Below are 22,742 nucleotides of genomic sequence, written 5' to 3'. Positions count from 1 at the left end.
TTCTAAGTAACTTTTTAGTCTTTGAATTAATCTATGTATTAGTATGGCTAAGGCATACTCCTCTGGTAAGTAAGAACTTTGGGAAATAACATTTACTGTATTTCTATGCTAGCTGAGGAAAGGACTCTGAGGTGGGAAAACATAGGATGTTGTCATATCAGTTAATATCTATAGGGGCTGGGGATGTGGCTCAAGCGGTAGCGTGCTCATCTGGCATGTGTGCCACCCGGGTTCGATCCTCGGCACCACATACAAACAAAGATGTTGTGTCCGCCAAAAACTAAAAAATAAATATTAAAAAATTCTCTCTCTCTCTTTCTCTCTCTCTCTCTCTCAAAAAAAAATACCTATAAATATTTGTTCACTGTGTAGCAACAGAGTTTAGCAAGACATTTATTGTCTTTCTTATCAGGAAAGTAGAACCATATGGAAAATAATGAAATGATATGCAAATGACTGGAAGTTGTGGATGGTTAGGTTTAAAAGATTCATCCATGCACCCTGGATAATTGTTCACACTTTTAATGACAACTTTTAATAAAAACTCTTCTTTTTGATAGACTTCATGGGAGACTGTAGGGGGTAAGAAAAAGAATTTTGGTAAGGAAATTTCAGAAAACAAAGAGAACAGAGAGAAGAAAATTGAAAGAGATGCAAGTCGTGGACGGATAAACAACATACGAAAAGGAAGAGGTGGCAATCGTGGCAGAGAGTACTGTAAGTATTGAATCTTTTCTCTCCTCCTTTTTCAGAATTTTCATATATTCTGTAAAGCTGAAATAATAGTCCAAAGAATGCTCATAAATCTACTTTCTCAATGCAAAATTTCATCTAGTAATTAATATTAGTAATGAGCTGCATCAGAGTAGTTCTAGAACCTGTGAAGCAGATTCCTGTCAGCACTAATGTGGGCTGTAGGTAGTTAATTGTACACGGATAAAGGGCATTCTCTAATTTAAAAACATGTTGGAGGGATTGGGGTTGTGGCTTAGTGGCAGAGGATTTGCCCAGTATTTATGAAGCTCTGGGTTTAATCCTTAGGACCACATACAAAAAAATAAGCAAATAAAATAAAGACATGCTGTCCATCTACAACTACAAAAAAAAAAAAAGTTGAGGGTGTTGATTCACTGATATATGAAGCTGTTTTTTCTTCCCATTTACAGATAGGCAAGGGTTAGATCAAGAGGTAAGTTGAATAGGTAGAATTTTCTTTCTTTACTATTTATTCAGTGGTATACATTATTCTTACTATGATATAATTAAAGATTTTCTTAATACTTTCCATTAGACCCAAATTTTGGCATCAGTTATCCTAAACAGCCCTTGAGATTTTGCTTGCTTATTTATTCCACTTATAATTATTAAGTAATAGATAATCTTATATCCATATACCAATGTGTAAAACATTTAAAAAGTTTGCATTCCTAATATTTATACTTTAATAGAGCTGGGGATATCACTCAGTTGCAGAGTGCTTGCCTAGCATGTGTGAGGCATTGGGTTCAATTCTTAGCACCACATATAAATAAATAAAATAAACGTTGATAACTAAACTATATTTAAAAAAATGTTAATGAAAGTAGTGTGACATGTAGCAATTATAAGTAAAATATTTTATATAATATTTTGGCAGACACTAAGATTGAACCTAGGGCCTTGTGCATGTAACGTTGCAGTCTACCACTGAGGTACATCCCCAGGTCTTATACAGTATTTTAGTAGTGTTATGTAGCAACTATTCTGTGGGAAAAAACAATGGCAGAAAGAGAGGTGAAGATTATGGGGAAGTTTATGGCAAACATAAATGTATTGAAAGGAAGGCCTCACTGAGACCTTATGTGAGTTATGCCCTGAATAGAAGTGAGGGGAACAGGGGATGCTAGTATCTCTTACCAGAATTTCTGTATTATACATAATTTTTAATGCCAATATAGATGAGGAAAAAGGGAGACTATATGTTGACATAATCTGGATATTTCACGTTTCCCAAGGACACAGTGTTTCTCTAGTATTGCTATTTTGTTGTTTTGTGCCTTTCCAGACATTGAGCTTAACTAATGAGCAAATTTTTTGTTAGATTACATAGTTGTATAATGAAAGTGGCTAATGGAAGCAAACTTAGACTTTTTTTCATTTAGTTCTTGCTTTAATAGGTGTCTTAGTAATGTTATATACAAAAGATTTGAAACAAAACATAGATTTTTCTGTTTTGTTTTTTTTTCTCAGTTAGAGGTGAAGAGAATGGGATTGATTCTAATCAAGGGGACAAACCTTCAGACCGTGGCAAAAGAGCCCGTAATAAAGGTAAGTCTGAATGAGTGTTAAGGAAATGGTTAGCGATGGGAGGAAGAAGGCAATCTTCATTTGGCTCTGAGTAGGGATGACTGTGTACTCTGAAAGAATGTTTGGTCTTCGAAAATATTAAGATACATTTACCTGATGCCTGTGAATGAATTGCTTGGCTTATGTAGTTTTGGGAAAACTTATTGATTACTTTCAAATGAACTCAAAAACTTATGAATAATTTAAAACTAGAAATTCTGACAAAAAGTCATTTGGATTATTATTTGGATTATTATTTTTTTTAAAGTCATGTTAGATATTAATACATGTGTCTTACCTAGGTGATACTGTGTAAAATTTTTTTAAAAATTTTGATGTCTATTCACTATTTGATGATTTAATCAAGCTAAGTAACATTTCATGATGGCGCATAAATTTTTTTTGTGGTGATGCATTTGAAACATACTCTTAATTATTTTGGTATATATAATACATTATTATTGATTAAAGCCACACTATTGGTTCAGTAGATCTTCATACTTATTCTTCCTGTGTAGCTGAAACTTTGAGTACGAACTCCTTCTACTCCAACCTTCAGTAACTATCATTTTACTCTCTATTTCTATTAATTCAACATTATCTATCTATTTTTTTTTGGATTTGCGGATTGAACCCAGGGCTTAAGGCATGCTAGGTAAGCACTCTACCACTGAGGTACATCCTGAGGCCTTCTAATTTTTTGATATGAGGATTGAACCCAGGAGTGCTAAATAGTCAGCCACATTCCCAGGCCCTTCTAATTTTTGAGATAGGGTTTTGCCAAGTTTCCCAGAGTGACTTTGAACTTGCAGTCATCCTACCTCAACCTCCCTAGTAGCTGGGAATATAGGCACCACCTTGCCTGGCACCTGTCATTGGTTTTGAATTTTTTTATTTTTGAGTTTTAGGTGTCCATATATGTATAAATAACATCCATAAAGTCCCAGATGTTTTTTGTTGTTATTGTTGGCTATGTGTTTGGTGTCATATCCAAGAAATTATTGCTAAATTCAATATTATGGTGTGTTTGATCTGTTTTCCAACAGGAGTTTTGTAGTTTTAGCTTTTAATTATGGGTCTTTCCTCCTGTCTTGTGTGCTGCCATTATTCTCATTAATCATTGTCCTATTACTAGAAACAATGTTTAGTAACACTGTGAAATTACTTTGTAGGTTCCTTTTTCTGGTTTTCATTTCATTTTTTAGTGAAATTTAGTAGTGGTTCATGATGTCATGTTGTATTGTGCTAGTTTTTGGGTTTGTTTGTAGGGATTTTGCCTAGCTAAATTGTTGAGGGTGGCCTCAAGCTTATGATCCCCCACCCTGCCTCAGCCTCCTGAGTCACTTGGATTACAAGTGTGTGCCATCATGCCTGGTTCACTCCATAGCTTTAAAAAAATGTAAACCAGGGCTGGGATGTGGCTCAAGCGGTAGTACACTCGCCTGGCATGCGTGCGGCCCGGGTTCGATCCTCAGCACCACATACAAACAAAGATGTTGTGTCTGCCGATAACTAAAAAAAATAAATAAATAAAAAAGTGCAAACCCATTTTATAATATAACCTATGTTTAGCAGTCACGTTTTACAGATATTACACATGCATAACTAAATTTTCTCTTACCTTTGAACTTCCTAACTTGGGTGGGTAATTGTTTTAACAAGGAACCAGCACATTAATGTCATGGGTGGGAATGTTAGGGCTAGTAGAAACAACAATGATACTGTGTATGTGGTGAATATAGGATGAAGTTGATGAAGACATAATTAGTAAAGCATATTTTTGTTTGATTGAAAGGATTTGGACGTGGCAGAGGGAGAGGAATAGGAAGATTCTCAGCCCAAAGCATGGGGTAAGTCACCTTCAACCTATTTTTGTAATTATTTTCTTCCTTTGCTGTTACAGTAGTTTCCCTTCCTGTTTGTTGTCCCCAGAGTTTTATATAACAAGTAAAATAGTTCAAATGAAATTGATGTTTCAAGAGAACAAAAAGGAAATTAATGTTTCAATGGGCATTAGAGCAGGGTTTCTAGCCTTGATACCATTGACATTTTCAATTTAAAAATAATTTATTGAGGTAGTGGGTATTCTGAAAATTGTTTCACATTCTTCTTTTCTTCTCCTTATTTGATGCCAGTAGCATGCCTTCTGAAGTGTGACACTCAGAATGTACACATTGCTAGATGTTCCTGGCATGTGTGTCTGTGCATATACATAAACTGCCCTGGTTTGGAACCACTGCATAGGAGTTGGTAAATCGAACACTTCTCCTTCATTGATAAGTACATGTAATGATTACTCATAACCAAGTGGTATTTTTGTCCTAAATTATGATAGTAAAGAAAAATGTACTAAATAGGTGCTATAATTAGTAGTTTATGATTGTGTCATTGTGTTTGGGTTTTCTTTCTTTTTTTGGTACTGGGGGTTGAATCCTGGTGACTTTTACCACTAAGTTACATCCCCAGCCGTTTTTATTTTCCTTTTTTGAGCCAGGGTTTCACTAAGTTGCTTAGGGCATCCCTAAGTTGTTGAGACTGGCCTGGAACTGCAGTCCTCCTATTCCAGCCTCCTGAGTCACTGGGATTACAGGTGTGGGCCATTGTGTCCAACAGTGTTTGGGTTTTCTTTTTCATCATTTTGCCTTAAAAACCTTAGTTTACACTGGATTTTTAAAATATTTTTTAAAAATTGAAGATGGACACAGACCTTTATTTTTACGTGGTGCTGAGGATTGAACCCAGTGCCTCACACATGGCAGACAAGCATTCTACCTCTGAGTCACAACTTCAGTCCCCACTGGATATTTTTTAGAAAATTGTATTAAAAAATCTTAGGGTGGGCTGATGGTGCAGCTCAGTGGTCAAACACTTGTCTAGCATGTGCTGGGTTGGATCCTCAGCACTGCCAAATAAAATAAAACAAAAACTCAGGTTAAGCCGGGTACTGTGGTACACTGTAATCCCAGTGATTTTGGAAGCTGAGCAGGCAAGGATATAGCAAATTAGTCAGGGCAAATTAATAAGACCCTCTCTCCAAATAAAAAAAAAAAAATAAAGAGCACTGGGAATGTAGCTCAGTGATAAAGTACCCCTGGGTTCAATCTCCAGTACTGCAAGAAAAAAACAAAACAAAATTTTAGGGTAGCCTTTTGGTGAAACTCAGGAAGGAAGGGAGTAGTTCCAGGAAAAGCCCTTTGTCTCTCCATGGCTTTCAGGTTGTACTCTTGGTCGATTCCTTCTCAAGTTGTTGGTGCCTCCTGTCATCCTGTTTTCTGCCTGAGCAAATTAAGGAAAAAAAGGAGGGATGAAAATACATGTTTAAAACTGGCAAGAGGGGATGGGGATGTGGCTCAAGCGGTAGCGCGCTCGCCTGGCATGCGTGCGGCCCGGTTTGATCCTCAGCACCACATACAAATAAAGATGTCCGCCGAAAACTAAAAAAAAAAAAAAGGAATATTAAAAACAAACAAACAAACAAACAAAACTGGCAAGAATGTTAAAATATCCAAGTATATCCCATTACCTTTAAACTATTTTGTGGATTTTTCTGTTTACTTGTTTTGTGAAAATTTTAAATTAGTTTTTATTTTGACCTTTGTTTACTTTATGGGGTTGTTCAGTAGAATTTTAATGAATGTATCAGAGATGTTGAACAAAACCTTTTCTTGTCTATATGCATTGGTGCTATAAAAGAGGACATAATTTTTTTGTAAAAGATTCATAATTGAGGGGAATGGAGGAAGGGAGGGAAGGGAATAGTACTGGGGATTGAAATGGAGAAATCTTTTTTTATGCATTTCTGAATATGTTAAAAGGAATCCCATTATCATGTATAAATGTCGTGCACTAAAAAGTAAAAAATAAATATACCATAAAAAGAAAAAAAAAATTACTCCCCCCTCCAAAAAAATAAAGATTCATAACTGGGCCTGGGGCTGTAGCTCAGTGGCAGAGCATTTGCCTAGCATGTGTAGGCAATAGGTTCTATCCACAGAACCACATTAAAAAAATGTGAATAAAATAGAAGTATTAAAAAAAAAGGAAGAAAAGACTTATTATGTATTAGTTTTCTGTGGGACTTCCTATTAATTCCTTTATTTTGACTTTAAACATTCCTAGATCTCTTGTTTGACTATTAACCGATTCTGTTTGGCTTCCAAGATCACAGGAGATTGGGCATGTTCAGGGTGGTATTACCGTAGACATGTTTCCGGTCTCTATGGCTACTTTAAGATGCAGAGACCATGTTGTAGAAAAATAGGGCCATGTTGCAAGGCTATATGGAAGATCTCTACCTTTTTAGAAGCTCTGCATCCTGGAGGCTAGATGAATTCACTGCAATTAAATAGTGGAAGGAGGGAGAAGATTTTACAGTGGCTGCAAGGAGGAACTGGGCTTATTTTATGAGAAGATTGTGTACAGTTAGTTTTGTGGCTTTGGTGCTTGCTTCATTTGCCTTTATTTTTTCTTATTTTAAACTCCAGGACATTTAATCCTGCAGACTATTCAGATTCTACATCTACAGATGGGTGTGGGACAAAACTAGCAGTTTGGGAAGCTACTCAGAATGGTGCAGAAGAGAGACCTGGTAAGTGTTCTGTTTTTGTTAGAGATGGGTTTTAAATGTTTGGGAGTTTTATATTGTCCTACAAAGGTAAAGCCCACATGTGCTAATGGAGACTAAACTGAGAATGCTCTTAGTTGGTTCTTACCTCCAGAGTCTCTCACTTATAAATCTCCTTGATAAGTTTGATTTTCCCCCGCCTTTCTGAACTCTGAGAAAGAGGCCGTATAAGGATATCTGTATAAATCAATATCAAGCCATACTTAATTTCAGAATGGGTAGCATACATATACAGTTTCATTGCCAAAGACTTTTTTACTGGAATGGAAATATTTAAACATTGTTAATGGTGTATAGTAAAATTTGGTGAGATAGTTGGGCACACTTCTACATGCTTGTCATCTAACTATTTGGCGTTTGAGGTAGGAGGGTCACAAGTTAGAGGCCAGAACTAAGCAATGTAGTGAGACTCTGTCTGAAAATGGAAAATAAAAATAAAAAGGCTAGAGATGTAGATTAGTGGTAAAACCACTACTGCATTTGATCCCTATTACTGTAGACAAAAAGAATTAAATTTTTTTAATTGGCCAGATAAAGAGATATAGATCATAGATGGGTTTAGGGCAATATTCTTTTTGAAGGTTTTTCTGTATCTTTGCTGTTAGCAGATTATTTCTGAAATTTATGGGCAAATGTTTACATAGAGCTCTTCAGAAGATTTATTGGTAATAATATACACAACTGAGATTATATTAATAAAAACATAAATAAATATTAACTGAATGAAATATGGCCCCAAACATAGGAAGTTATCAAAAGACAAAACATCCATAACATGAACCCTGTGTAAAAAATGGCTCACACCTTTAATTCCATTCAACTTGGAAGGCTGAGGCAAATTTTTGGTCAGCCTGGGAAGCTTAGTGAGACACTATTTTAAAATTAAAAATAAAGGGCTGGGGATGTAGCTCAATGTTAAAGTGTCCCTGACATCAATCTCCAGTAAGACTGGGTATGGTCAGAATGCTAATTTATAAATTTAATTAAAAAAATAGTATCTGCCAAACAGATTGGAAAGTTCAAGTGGGAAGGGAACTTGGTTAACATGGAGAATGAGAACAATGAAAGGTTATGAAATTGAATGTTCAGGAGTCATCAGTCTTAAGCTTCATTGCTTGAGTCACAGTATCTTTTCACAGTATGGATTGTAGTAAGTTTACTTCTCCTTGGACAGTTAATGCAACGTTTACATATAGGTGCCCCCCACCTTATTGGGTGGGTATGTTCCAAGGTACCTAAAACTGCAAATAGTATCCTTTTGTGTGTGAATATGCACATATACTATGTATTTTTTCCTATACACATATACTTATGATGTCGTTTAATTAACAAATGATCCACTGTTAAGAAGTTTACAATAATAGCCTCATAATAGAACAATTAAAACTATACTGGGGGCTGGGGCTGTAGCTCAGTGGTGTCTGCCTTGCATGTGTGAGGTACCGAGTTCAATCCTCAGCACCACATAAAAGCAAATAAATAAATAAATAAATAACCAAGCATATTGTGTCCATCTATAACTTAAAAAAAATTACAGGATTTTTTTTTTAAAGTTATGAGAATATAGTTGGTCTTTTTGGAACTTACCATTTAATATTTGTGGATTTTGTATGGCTATAGAAATTGAAAACACAGATGAAGGGGTGGGATTGTGGCTCAGAGGTAGAGTGCTCGCCTAGCATGCGTGAGGCACTGGGTTCAATCCTCAGCACCACATAAATATAAAATAAAGACATTGTGGCCGCATATAACTAAAAAATAAATATTAAAAAAAAAAAGAAAACACAAATGAAGCAGGACTACCTGTACTTAGCTTTGACTCTGTGTTTGAAACGCTGACCATTTTCTTTCAAGGGTACTTACATTGTCTTGATATTTAAAAATTTTAATATTATATTCATCTAACAACCTGGCTTCAGATGCTCACTCACAACACAGTTTAGGATTTACCAAAAAAAGTTATGTTGATTTGGTAACAGTGATGCAAAAACCAACTAAAACATTTTGTCTTCTTTTTTGTTTCTAAATTGTAACTTGTAAAAACATTGTTGTATGAAGGTGTATGTGGGTTTACATTGATATAATAAAAAAACCTTTGGGGGTTGGGGTTGTGGCTTAATAGTAGAGCACTTGCCTTGCATGTGTGAGGCACTGGATTTGATTCTCAGCACCACATATAAATAAATGAATAAAACAAAAGTCCATCAGCAACTTAAAATTGAAAAAAAAAAAAGTATAAAAAATACCTTTGGGGGAAAAAGTTTTTTTTTTTACTTAAATATATGAATGTTTTCTTTAAAAAGTTTGCAGTTAGGGCCACATGCCGAAGTGCACATGTTATTCCCAGAGGCTCAAGAGGCTGAAACAGGAAGATTAAAGATTGAAGGTCAGCCTTACCCTAAGCAATTTAGTGAGACCCTTGTTTTCTTTTATTTTTTTCGGTAGTAGGGTTAGAACCCAAGGACACTTAACCACTGCCCCACATTTCTGGCTCTTTTTATCTATTTTTTAAAATTTTGAGATAGAGTGTTGCTAAATTGCTTTAGGGCCTTACTAAATTGTTGAGGCTAGCATCTTGAACTTGTGATTCTCCTGCCTCAGCTTCCTGAGTTCCTGGGATTACAAGCAGGCACCACTGTGCCTGGCAAGTCCCTGTCTTAAAATAAAAAATAGAACTGGAATGTAGCTCAATTGTAAAGCCCTCTGGTCTTAGTCCCCAGTACAAAAAAAAAAAAATGTTTTTAAAACAGAGTTAGATATGTTATATGGCTGGGAGACATAGCTCAGTGGTTGGTATGTATGTACAAGGTCATTTATAAAATGATTATAATGTTTTCTGTTTTTATAAATGATAGCTAAAAATTATTATTTTTTTTATATTTTCATATTCATTTGACAAGATTTTGAAAAACTTTTATAGATTGGAATTCAAGGTGCTACAGAATATTTGTTGTTTTTCTTTTTCCTATGTGGCTTTTTAGGTTGTATCATTAGAGGACTAACATCAAGTTAAGTTGAACATAAATCATTCATCTGAAATTGGTACTGGGGATTGAACCCATGTCCTGGCAGATGCTAGGCAAGTACTGCATCATTGAGCTGTATCCCCAGCACTCAGCCTCCCATAGTGAGGAATGAAACCAGGGTTACTTTACTACTGAGCCAAAGCCCCAGCCCTTGTTGTTATGAACTAGATTTTGCGTAGTTGCTTATGCTGGCCAGCTATACTGATTCCTATTAGGAGCAGTTGCTAATAGTTTTTTATTTAATATCCATCTTCTTTCTACCTTTCAGAAAATACCTTTATTCAGAGACATTCATATTTTACTTACGTCACTTCTGGAGAAATCATGATGAGACAACACAAAGGATCAGATTAATTAATTAATTAATTCACTTATTGAATTGAATTTTTTAAAAAATATTTATTTATTTATGTATCTTTAGTTTTAGATGGATACATTAGTTTGTTTTTATGTGGTGCCGAGGATCGAACCCAGTGCCTCATGCATGCTAGGCGAGCACTCTACCACTGAGCCACCACCCCAGCCCCTTGAATTGAATTTTATTAACAATTCACAGACACAGCCGTCAAGAGATACTGAAGAAGTAGGCAGGAGGTATTTGGGATCCATGGTTTTCATTCTGGGCATACGTGTCCTGTGGTTCAGAGTAATAGCTGAGGTTTGTAAGCAACATATATAGGTCTCTACACAACCAGAAATACTGGTTTTTGAAATTTTGAATTATCTACATTTTTTTTATCCATAGAGTAGCATAGTATTTATGACAATTTAGAGGAACCTGTGCTGTTTGAATCCATGTATTTTGTGATTGTTTGCCATAACTGATCCTAAGTTTAGGATATTCTATTAAAAATGTTCCATCAATAAGGATTCTTCCTCAGAAACATGAAGAAGTTGAATGTTAGATTATTAACACGATGTCAAGGGAGTTAGATTTGGTTACCTCTGTTCCTTTTTTTTTAAAGCAGAAGTGTTTCCCTACTTTTTTTTTTTTACACACAAACTAGAAGCAAAATGGGATTTTGCATGTCAGATGCTTAATCCCTTTCTTCCCATGAAGGAACTGAAAACATCCACAGTCCCTTTTTCTAGAAGTGGTTATGGTTAATGCTTTGATTCCTTACTATTTAAAAGTAATTTCTATAGTTAATGTGTTCACATGCATGCTTTAAAATGTAGGGGAATAAATGTTGTACCTACATAAGTTAGCATTTTTGTATAGCAACATTTTTCTTCAAAGCACTTATAAATGTTGTATGTATAATATTCTGTGAGAACTGTTTGAACACATACTTTCTACCTGTTCCAGCTCCTCTGGACTTATTATGGTAGCAGACCTGATCAGAGCAGCAGAATTGTTAATTTTGGGGGGCATCTGTGAGGAAACCATGCATTGGATCTAGTATTTTTTATTAAAGGGTCGAATCTCTAGATTTGGTAATTCTGTAATTCATGTGAATTAGGGTCTTGGGCAAATCTGCCTTAAAAATGAATATTGTTTCTACTTTAAGGCATTTTATAAGAAATTAGTTAAATGTTAAATGCATTTTTTTAAAATGCTGTGTTCATATTTTCTTTTTCTTTTTTTTTTTGATAGTTTCTAGCTTGTATTTCCTTAATCATGGTAGGATTGCTTGGGTATTACTTAATTGAGGTGGAATTAATTTGAGACATATATTTAATTTTATGTATGTAATGCTAAGTTGCATTTGGAAACATTCCTGATTTTATTGAGAATAGATTAAGGGGCTGGGGATGTGGCTCAAGCGGTAGCGCGCTGGCCTGGCATGCGTGTGGCCCAGGTTTGATCCTCAGCACCACATACCAACAAAGATGTTGTGTCCGCCGAGAACTAAAAAATAAATATTAAAAAAAAAAATTCTCTCTCTCTCTCTCTCTCTCTCTCTCTCTCTCTCTCTCTCTCTCTCTCTCTCTCTCCTCTCTTAAAAAAAAAAGAGAATAGATTAAGAATGTCATATTTCTTGAGTTATAAACTGATTGCTAAAAGGGGTATATGATTTTTTTTTTTCTTGCATGGTACATGAAAAAGAATCAGTAGGATTAAGGAAGATATTTGACTTTGAGCTGTATTCTTTGGTTTTCATTTCCAACAGATGCCTGGAAGAATTCTGTGGAGGAGTGGCCAACAGAGGACTGGAATGAAGATGTAAGTGTTTGGTGTCAGATCAGACCCATCTTTTGGTGTTTGGTGTGGGCACCTGTGCTTGGGGGAAAACTGGATCCTTTATTTCATCTTAGCTTCTTTTACTAGCTGTATTCTTAGAGCTACCTGTCTTTTTAAGCATATGATTCTTAGAAGGCAGTTGGTTGGATCAGGTTTGCAAGGATCATGTGGTTTTATGCATATGTCTGCTAAAAAGTGACATGTTAAATAGAAATGAGATCATTTTTAAAGTGTTTTCTGTTTTATTTATATTGATAGCCAACTGACTGTAGCCTAAATTTGTGAAGTAATCCTTATTCTTTAAAGTGTTTTTATGAAAGGAGAGAGTCTTATGTTTTGGTTCATGGTTTAAACTAACCTGGGTAAGTTGTTCTGATTCCCCGCTTAACCCCCATTTTTTGGATATATAAATCCCCACGCCACCCCCAGAACTGGGAATGGAACTCAAGGCCTCATCCATGCTAGGAGTACTTGGGAAAGAAGCAGCATCATTTCTACCTGACTTTTGTTGTTGTTGTTGTTGATACCAAGGTTTGAGCCCAGGGCACTTTATCACTGAGCACATTCCCAGCCCTTTTTATATTTCTGTTTTTTATTTTGAGACATTGTTTTGCCAAGTTGCTTAGGGCCTCACTAAGTTGTTGAGGCTGGCTTTGAAAATTTTTGATCCTCCTCAGCCTCATCAGTCACTAGGATTATAGGTATGTGCCACCATGTCCGGATTTACCTGAGTTGTTTAATGACATTAGGCAGGGCAATTTTTCCAGATTCTTGTTTTTTTAAATTTTTTTATTTGTGAAGAGAGGAATGAGCATTCCTTTACATACAGCATCATTTGGCTTCCAGGCACTGTTTTAGAAACTCCATAGTGCCCACCCTAGCTATTTGGGAGACTGAGGCAGGAAGATCACAATTTCAAAGCCAGCTTTAGCAACTTAGTGAGCCCTAGTCTCAAAATGCAAACTAAAGAAGGCTAGGAATATAGAAGTGTCCCTGAGTTTATCGTTTAGTACTAGTGGTGGTGGTAATGGGGAGACCAAAATAAACACTCTAGTGGGCTGAGATGTGGCTCAGTGGTAGAATGTTTGCCTTGTTCACACAAGGTACTGGATTTCATCCCCAGTACTGCCAAAAAAAAAAAAAAAAAAAAGCCTTTAAAAATAGATGAAAACATTGTAATATAGATTCATGTTTACCTTGCAAAAATTAAGGACTTTTGGAGGGGATGGACATATTGATCATTGTTAGAGTATCCTGTGTGAGGATCTGGGTTCAATCACCAGCATCATCAAAAATAAAAGTATATGGGGCTGGGGATATGGCTCAAGTAGTGGCATGTGTGAAGCACTTGGTTTGATCCTCAGCACCACATAAAAATAAAATAAAAGCTAAAAAAAAAAAAACACTTAAAAAATAAAAACTTTAATAAAGGACTTTTTTTTTTTTTAATAAACGAATTCTGGCTGTGTTGCCCATGCTGTCCGTAAATGCCTAGGCTCAAGGGATCCTCTGCCTCTTCTTCCCAAGTAGTTGAGACTGACTATTGGGCATGCCACTTCACACTGTTAAATAATAACAAAGCATTCCCCTTCCCCGCATGGCACTGGTGATCAAACCCAGGGCCTAGAGCATTCTAGGCAAGCACTCTACTACTGAGCTATATACCTCCAGCCCAGAAATTTTACTATTAATGAATTCAATTACAAGTGTTTCTACAAAACTTAGCACTTATTATGTTTTTGAAATTACTACTAAATCTGGTTTATAGGGGAGGTGCTGTAAGAGTGAGGGAGTAGGTATGCTCATTTGATTGGAAATTTAGGAAATTTAGGGTATATATTTATTCTTCTATATACGAACCATACTTCCTTGTGGTATGATGTTATCTACTCCTGGCTGTCCTAGATTTTGGATCATACAGATATAAAATATCTGTAATAGTGAGGGGCTAGACTAGATACATGATAATTTGAATTAGTGGAGGAGTGGGCACTAGTGGCAAAGGGATGTTAAAGTGAGTAGTCTGTGGTGTCTTGCCTTATTTTAAAAAGATCTATTTTACTGTGTTTTTTGTTTGTTTTGTTTTGTTTGTTTTTTGGGATGGGGATTGAACTCAAGGTAACTTTACCGCTGTGCTATGTCCCTGGTCGTTTTTCTTTTTTGAGACAGAGACAAAGTTGCTGAGTGTCTGGCTAAATTGGTGAGGCTGACATTGATCTAGGAATCCTGCTCAGCTTCCCAAGTAGTTGGGATTCCAGGTTTGTGACACCACACCTGGCTTAAAATAGAATTCTTTTTTTTTTTCCTATTTTATTTCCTAATAAAATAATTAGGGCATTATAGTTGTACATAATGATGGGATTTGTCGTTGTATATTTGTATATACACACACTATAACAAAACAATTTGACCATTATGACTTCCCAACACTTTTTCCCTTCTTCCTCTTGCACCACCACCACTATTGATCTCCCTTTGATTTTCATGAGCTCCCCACCCCCACACCTTTCCTTTTCCTTTTTTCTGACTTCCACATATGAGAACATATGACCCTTGACCTTCTGAGTTTGGCTTTTTTTGTTTAACATAATACTCTCAAGTTCCATCCATTTTCCTGCAAATGACATAATTTATTTATTTTTTTGAGAGAGAGAGAGAATTTTTTTTTAATATTTATTTTTTAGTTTTCGGCGGACACAACATCTTTGTACGTGGTGCTGAGGATCGAACCCGGGCCGCACGCATGCCAGGCGAGCGTGCTACTGCTTGAGCCACATCCCCAGCCCTAATTTAATTTTTCTTTATGTCTGAATACAGCTCTACTGTGCATAAACACCATGGTTTCTTTATCTATTTATCTGTTGGTGATACCTAGGCTGGTTCCATTGTTTTGACTATTGTAAATTGTGCTGCTGTAAACATGGGTATGCATGTATTGGTTTAGTATGACTTTCATTCTTTAGGATAAATACCGAGAAGTAGAATCTGAGTCATGTGTTAGTTCCATACCTGATTTTCTGAGGAACCTCCACACTGATTTCTATAGTGGTTATACTAATTTACAATCCCACCAACAATGTAAAAAGTTTAGTTAGTCCTTTTTCTCCACATCCTCTCCAGCAGTTAATGTTGTATTCCTAATGACGGCCATTCGGACTGGGGGAAGATGAAATCTCAGTATAGTATTGATTTGCATTTCCTGATATGTTAATAATGTTGAACATCTTTTTATATTTTTGATGGACTTTTTTTTTTGTACCAGGGATTGAACCCAGGGGCACTTAACCACTGAGCCACATCCCTAGCCCTTTTTTTGTATTTTATTAGAGACTGGGTCTCGCTGAGTTGCTTAGAGCCTTGTTAAGTTGCTGAGTCTGGCTTTAAACTCTCTGATCTTCCTGCGTCAGCCTCCTGAGTTGCTGGGCTTACAGGTGTGCTCCATGGCACCTGGCAATATTTGTATTTCTTCTTTTGAGACATGTCTGTATAATGCATTTGTCCATTTATTAATTTTTTTTTAGGTGTTTGGTGTTTTTGTTTTTTGTACTGGGAATTAAACCTGGGGCATTTAACTACTGAGCCATATCCCTGGGGCATTTAACTACTGAGACAGGGACTCAATATGACACTTAAGGCCTTGCTAATTTGCTGATGCTGTCCTTGAACTTAGGAACTTAAATTTGTAAGTTTCCTTAAGGCAAAAATAGATTCATAGGAGGGCCTTAAAATACTACTTCAAAATAGGGTGCAGTACAATTCCTTGTTGAATCAGTGTCAGTTGAGCACCTTTTGGTGTCTGCTCTGGCCCTACTTTTGCATATTACTGTCTTGGGAAATCTGATCTTATAGTGTTTCAGAATTCTGAGACCTATAGGGCTGATAAGAATTATAGGAACCCGGGCTGGGGTTGTTGCTCATCATTAGAGTACTTGCCTAGCACGTTTGAGGCACTGGGTTCGATCCTCAGCACCACATAAACAAACAAACAAATAAGTAAATAAATGAATAAATAAGTAAATAAAGGTATTGTGTCCAACTACAACTAAAAATATATATGTATTATGAAAAAAAGAATAATTGCATTTTTATTATTATTTTTCCAATTTATCTCATTAGACCATTTTTCAACCCATTCTAAAAAGAACACATATCTTTCATTAATGTCAATTGAAAAATGTATCCTGAGTGTCCCAAAAGTGAATTAAAACAATATGCACAAATCTCAAAATATGATGAGTGAACGAAGCCACGGAAAAGAATGCATATTTTAATTTTTTTCCATTTACTAGAAAATGCATCCTAATCTATAGTGCCAGAATACATCACACTGTTTTCCTGGGGATACAAGTATATGTAGAAGTGAGGTATACAGGGATAGGAGAAAACTTGGGGAGTAAAAAATATGTGTTTATTGTCTTATTTTTGGCGATGATTTCATGAAAGTATACATATGCCAAAACTCAATTATTCAGTTTGAATATTTGTGGTTTATTTGTGTGTGTTATGTAATTCAAGAAAATTATTTTTCAAGATAAGAAACCTGTGATTTTTAAAAAGGAAATATAAATAACTAATCAATGCAATATAAAAGACATCTTTACTTAGGGCAAGAAAATGTCAGCTATTTCACCTTTTCTCCTTTTTTTCTTTGTAGTGCTGGGGATCAAACCCAGGTCCTCATGCATGCGTGCTAACCAACCACTGAGTTAGATCCTACTTCTCTACTTTTTTCCCATCTTTTAAAGTAACATTGGGGATAATTTTTGGTCTTTCCACTTTATATAATAACAAATAGAGTAGTGAGATGTGTTGATTTTCAGTGTGTTGTTTTCCATTATTGTCTCCCTTTCCCTTATGTGAAATTATTCTTGTAGGCTGATCTAAGAGTACCATCACCTGAACAAAATTACTTGTCATGGTCCCTCCTATAGTTTATTCCTTTTAGAATATCCTTTAGTTGAACTATAGGGGAGTACTGGTGACTAAAAATTGTTAGGGATTTTGTAAATATTTTATATAGGATAAGATTAAAAAAAATTTTTTTCAAACTTTCCATACAGCTTTCTGAAACAAAGGTTTTCACTGCCTCATCTGTTCCAGCAGAGAATCATGTCACACCTACACAAAGGTAAGCACTTTTGCCCATGTTTTATTATTAAAAGCAATTTTTATTTTATTTTGCTGTAGGACAAGAGTTTTCTTTTTGGGGTCTCTTTTTGATTTTCTTTTTTCATCTAAGACTAAACTTTAATTACCTCTACCTGGTGTCCTAATATCTTTGATTATTTCCTAGTGGGTTGTATTCACTGATGGATTAAAAATTAGTGATAATTTTCGTGATTTGGTAGCAGTTGTGGTAGATTGTTAAACCTATTTAATGGCTGTTTCACTTAAAAATTTTTTTTGACAGAATAAATAATTACATTCCATCCTTTCATTTCTTTTTTTTTTTTTAACATTTAATTTTTAGATGTAGGTGGACACAGTACCTTTATTTTATTTTCATGTGGTGCTGAGGATCCAACCCCCTGCCTCATGCATGCTAGGCGAGTACTCCACCTCTGAGCCACAACCACAGCCTTCCTTTTTTTCTTCATGTAATCATATTTATTTATATTCCTCCAACCTAATACAAACTTCTCATTTCATATGGGTTGTTCTAGTATTTAATCTACTAGACCAAAGAAAAGGAAGGGACTTTGGGGACAACAACAACATTCTTAGAATGTGTATTGAACTAGATTTCTGATTTTTTTTCATGATAATGGAAATTATTATTTCCTCATAATTTTCATGATAAAAGACCTATGAGAATAGTTTAAAATGCAATGACCTGGAATGATGAAAACCTGGATGTATGTGACATCTTAGAAAAGAAGGCAATTTTGAACCTAACATGCCCAGTCTCATGCTAAATAAGATAATTTGTAAGACCTTATTATTATTTTTTTTAAAGAGAGAGTGAGAGAGAGAGAGAGAGAGAGAGAATTTTTTAATATTTATTTTTTAGTTTTCAGCAGACACAACATCTTTGTTTGTATGTGGTGCTGAGGATCCAACCCCGGCCGCACGCATGCCAGGCGAGTGCGCTACCACTTGAGCCACATCCCCAGCCCCTGTAAGACCTTATTATAGGGAAATAAAAATAGTGGAAGTTACATCTTATAATACACCATTGTATGAATTGCCCGGAATTTCTTGTTAAACGCACATAACTTCAGTGTATTTGTGACTCAATAAATTTACTAGAGTCATGTTCTTTCTTTCTTTCTTTTCTTTTTTTTTTTTTTTTTTATGGTACCAGGGATTAAACTCAGGGGTATTCCACTACTGACCTGCAACCACAGTATCCTCCCCACTCCCACCCAACTTTTGTTTATTTTTTCAGTTGTCACAAAGCTGTTGAGACTGTCCTTGAATTTGTGATCCTTCTGCCTCAGCCTTTTGAGTAGCTTGGATTATTAATGTGTACCACCATGCCTGTCCATTTTCATTTTTGGAAAAAAAAATAATTGACAATTTTTTAGTGGTTTGTTTATTTTTCAGAAGCATAATATGTTCTTTTCCACATGTATGTCCTAACAACTTTTTTGGAATACAACTTTCCATGGGTTTTGATAGTAATGCAAGCAACATTTATGATGGGTTATAGGTCTTAAACTATCCTTGATTACCATAATGAGAACATTATTTTGGAGTCCGATATATTTGTCTAGAAATTTAACTTGGCTATGGGTAAGGGAATGACAATGTATAAGGAATAGAAATTCGGGCTGAGAAATTTGCTGTGTATGAGTATTAAGTACTGAATTATTTTAATTAAAGATTAGTCTTAAAAGGAGAAAAAAAATAGACCCCAAAATGGAAACACTTGTTCTCTAGCAAAAACAGGCATGCTGAGAATTTCAGTTTAGAATATTGATGGAAACAGTTCTTTGAAGGAATTATTAGATCACCATTTTAGGTAATCTGGTGCATTTTTACAGGTACTACAAGATTCACCTTACCTTGTAGGTAAGTTTGGAGAAGCTATTATAGGAAGATCGCTCATTCATGCATAATATTATCTGAATTTTACTTCTTGATGCTTTCAGGTTTTAGGCCATGTTTCTCAAATTTGAATATCTGTCATTCTGGGGGCATTGTAGGAGTTCTAGTGGATCAAGTATTTGTTAATTTGTTGTGCCTTTATACCTGAAAATTTATCAGAGAGAAAATTATATATGGTTATAGGATAGAATGTAAAACTCTTATAGATATTTAATTGTAAACATGAGAATTCAAGATCTTCCACCACGGTTAAGTTCTTATTCTCTAAAAATGTTGATAAACTCTGCTATATGAAAAATTTAAAAACTCTGGTTCCAAATAATAAGTAAGATAAAGTATTCTAAACAAAATGAGTCAAACTTAGAAAATTGTTAAAGTTTTCATAATTGCTTCAGGTTTTCATATCATTCAACAATGTGTCATTTCTGTGAATATTTACAAGTAGTTTTTCATTAATGTTTTCTTCAAAGTCATGCCTTAGTCTCTCTGGCATTATAATCTGTTTTTAGTGATTACATTGGTGTCTTCCTTTTCACCATCTTCAGTCTTCAATTTCATTTTACAAAGATTCTGTTCACTTAGATAATTACTAGCTTAAATTTATTTTATATTGATTCACTTCTCAGATTCATTAGTTGGTAAGATTTGCTTATGATTGGTTTCCTGATTTGCTTTTTGTTTGCTTAGCATTGATCTAGTATCCTTGCTCCAGAAGCCTGTCCCTCCCAGTCAAGCCTCAGATGTCAACTCCTTTGAAACCTCCCAACAGCAGGGCTTTGGCCAAGCTCTTGTCTTCACAAATTCTCAACACAACAATCAGATGGCACCAGGAACTGGTAGCTCAACTGCTGCCAATTCCTATTCTCCTCAGAGTCTGGTAATTTACTTTTATTTCAGTATGGGATTTTAAGGAATATACCCATTAACATCTGTATTGTAGAGTATGACACATACCTTATAATTATATTCTCATAATTAGTGTAAAATATAATATTTCTACATTAGATCTTGGTCCAGAAAACAATGATGTGATAATTTCCAAGCACATATCTGATGTTTCCATGTGGAATTTAATTACTGAGTTTCCTGGACAAAGATTAAAAAATTTTTTTCCTTTAATGATAAGTTTTCTACTAACAATCACTTTGATTGCAAGCATTCTTATGAATGATTTTTTGGTTTCTTTTTTGGATATTGTTTCATAGTCTGCCTATACTCAATGTGTTAAAATTTTAATTTGGTTTTAAGTTTACTTAAATCCAAAGTTTGACCAGGCATAGTGGCACTTGCCTGTAATCCCAGTGACTTGGGAGGTTGAGGTGGGAGGATTGCAGGTTTGAAGCCATTCTCAGCAATTTAGTGAGGTCTTGAGAAGTTTAATGTGATTCTGTCTCAAAATAAGAAGGGCTGGTGATATAGTTTAGTGATTAAAGCCCCCTTGGGTTAAGTCCCATAACACTCCCCCCCCACACACAAAAAATGCAAAGTTTGTAAGTATTAACTTGCTATAAAATCCTGTAAAAACAATTCTTTTAACGTCTGCTGGGGTGCTCATAATTTTTACAATTTTCTTTTTTTCATAAAATAAGGCTGCTTTTTAAAAAAATGTCAGAGTTTAAGGCTCTTATTTGGATGTGTTTTCATTGAAGCAATGTCATCCAGTGCTCTCTGTATAGCTTTTTTTTTTTTTTTTGAATGCCTTTATTTGTTTATTTTTATGTAGTGCTAGGGATCTAATTAAGTGCCTCACACAGCTAGGCAAGTGATCTACCACTGAGCCGCAACCCCAATCCCTGTGTGACTTTTGATGAGAGCTAGGCTCCCATCAGAAAGAACTCTGGACCTGTTAGTGACGAATATGAAGATAGGCTGATTGGAGTAAAGCTTAACTTAGATTCAGCATAGCTTGGGAAAGGATGTAGTTGCAGTAAGGTGAAATGAAGTCCAACTGTAGAATGTTCAGAGCTGCCAGATGGGAGGTGGAAAAGATATGAACATAGACTTATAACTTTCATTACTGGTAATTATTTTGGTCTTTCTGTGTCATGTTTTACTTGACCAATTGTCAAGAAACTGAATTTTCACTTCCATGAATTAAGTAGTTCACTGTACCCTGATAAAATTGAGAGTTGAATATGCAGATATGTCGTTGCACTCTCTTATTTGCAGTCACACTTCACTCTGGACAGGGTACCTGCATTTGTAGTGTCATTGATATGAGTGGGGTCAGTGATTTGAAATGAACATTGTATTTTGTCTTTTATGAGATAGGCCTAATAAACTTCCTGAATTTTGATTGAACCAACAACTCTCCTTTCTTCTGTGTCTTGCTACTTGCCTCTGTTATAATGCTGTTCTTGGTGATTTTCTGATCTCAAAGTGGTCATGAGTTTATAAGTAAAACTTCAGTTTTTAGAGTAACCATTCTGTAGGTTGTGTAATGACCAACAACTTGAGGACTGAAGTAATAATTGTTTGAGTAGTAGTACACTAGAGCAGTGATTCTCAAAGCTGTTGCAGTTTATAATAATCGGGGAAATTACACAGGACAAAATAAGTTGCAATCTGTGGGATTGGGACTTGGGTACTATGTGTTTATATGTGCATTATGAATACGTGCGTATTATTAATACACATATTTTTAAAGCCTTTTAAATTGGTTTAATGGTTAGGTGGCAATTGGAGGTCCTGTAGTAAGTTTTACGTAGGGCAGGCAGCAGTTGATTGACTGAGTTCTTTGTGTTGTAAAGTGCACAGAAAAGTACATCAGTAAAGCTAGCTGATGTATGATTGAGGTTATATAAGAAATGAGGAAGAAGAGAGCAACATTTAGGTAGACTTCCTTGAACAGGTTTGCTTGAACTGGGTTTTGTGGGTTTGGTGGTGACATGGACAGCAAATCTGACCCAGTGACAGTAATATTTATACAACTGCTTCTGTGTTCTGGGTTTTGTTCCATATTATGAGTCATGGAATCAGATTCTGTGATTGATATGTTACAGTAACCCACAACGTAGCATTTTGTTCACACTGGAGAATTTTATATTTCCTTACAACTGGAATATTCCCTGCCATTGAATATTAATGAAAAATAATCACATCAGTTTTCTTGCAATAACTTTGTGGGAATATGAAGTATTTATTTTTGACCATGGATTTAAAAAAAATTTTTTTGTAGTTGTAAATGGACAGAATGCCTTTATTTTATTTGTTTATTTTTATGAGGTGCTGAAGATCAACCCAGTGCCTCATACATGCTAGGCAAGTGCTCTGCCACTGAGCTACAGCCCCAACCTGACTGACCATGGATGGTTTTGACATGTAATTTTGTCAGAGAACATATCAGGATGACTTAAAAATGAAAAAGGCAATTGCTTTTCCCCTGTATTTTTCAGTCGTTGGCTTTGGTTCTTTTTGGATGTTGACATCTGACTTGACAGGACAGATGGAGAAGGAAAAGCATTATTTTTTTGTGAATATACTTATGAAGAAGCTTTGTTGTTTCTGGTCTTCTAAAAAAATTTGAAATGGT

At 35.4% G+C, this 22,742-nt stretch overlaps 1 protein-coding gene and 1 non-coding gene across 2 annotated transcripts in view; both read left to right on the top strand.

Moving 5' to 3' along the window:
- Positions 1-22,742, top strand: part of LOC101963325 (ubiquitin-associated protein 2) — a 76,899-nt gene that overhangs the window by 48,868 nt on the left and 5,289 nt on the right. The window contains exons 6-12 of the mRNA XM_078047744.1: positions 561-717; positions 2,230-2,307; positions 4,121-4,175; positions 6,810-6,913; positions 12,090-12,142; positions 17,221-17,288; positions 19,898-20,087. Of these exons, the coding sequence (XP_077903870.1) occupies positions 561-717; positions 2,230-2,307; positions 4,121-4,175; positions 6,810-6,913; positions 12,090-12,142; positions 17,221-17,288; positions 19,898-20,087 (705 nt within the window). The remainder of the gene's footprint in view (positions 1-560; positions 718-2,229; positions 2,308-4,120; positions 4,176-6,809; positions 6,914-12,089; positions 12,143-17,220; positions 17,289-19,897; positions 20,088-22,742) is intronic.
- LOC120890202 (small nucleolar RNA SNORD121A) lies at positions 20,222-20,302 on the top strand. Its single transcript, XR_005734444.1, has one exon. It is a non-coding gene; the product is annotated as a small nucleolar RNA SNORD121A (small nucleolar RNA).

This window comes from Ictidomys tridecemlineatus, chromosome 4 (assembly GCF_052094955.1).
Source record: "Ictidomys tridecemlineatus isolate mIctTri1 chromosome 4, mIctTri1.hap1, whole genome shotgun sequence".
In the NCBI taxonomy this organism is placed as follows: domain Eukaryota; kingdom Metazoa; phylum Chordata; class Mammalia; order Rodentia; family Sciuridae; genus Ictidomys; species Ictidomys tridecemlineatus.
This window is presented reverse-complemented; position numbering and strand designations above follow the sequence as displayed.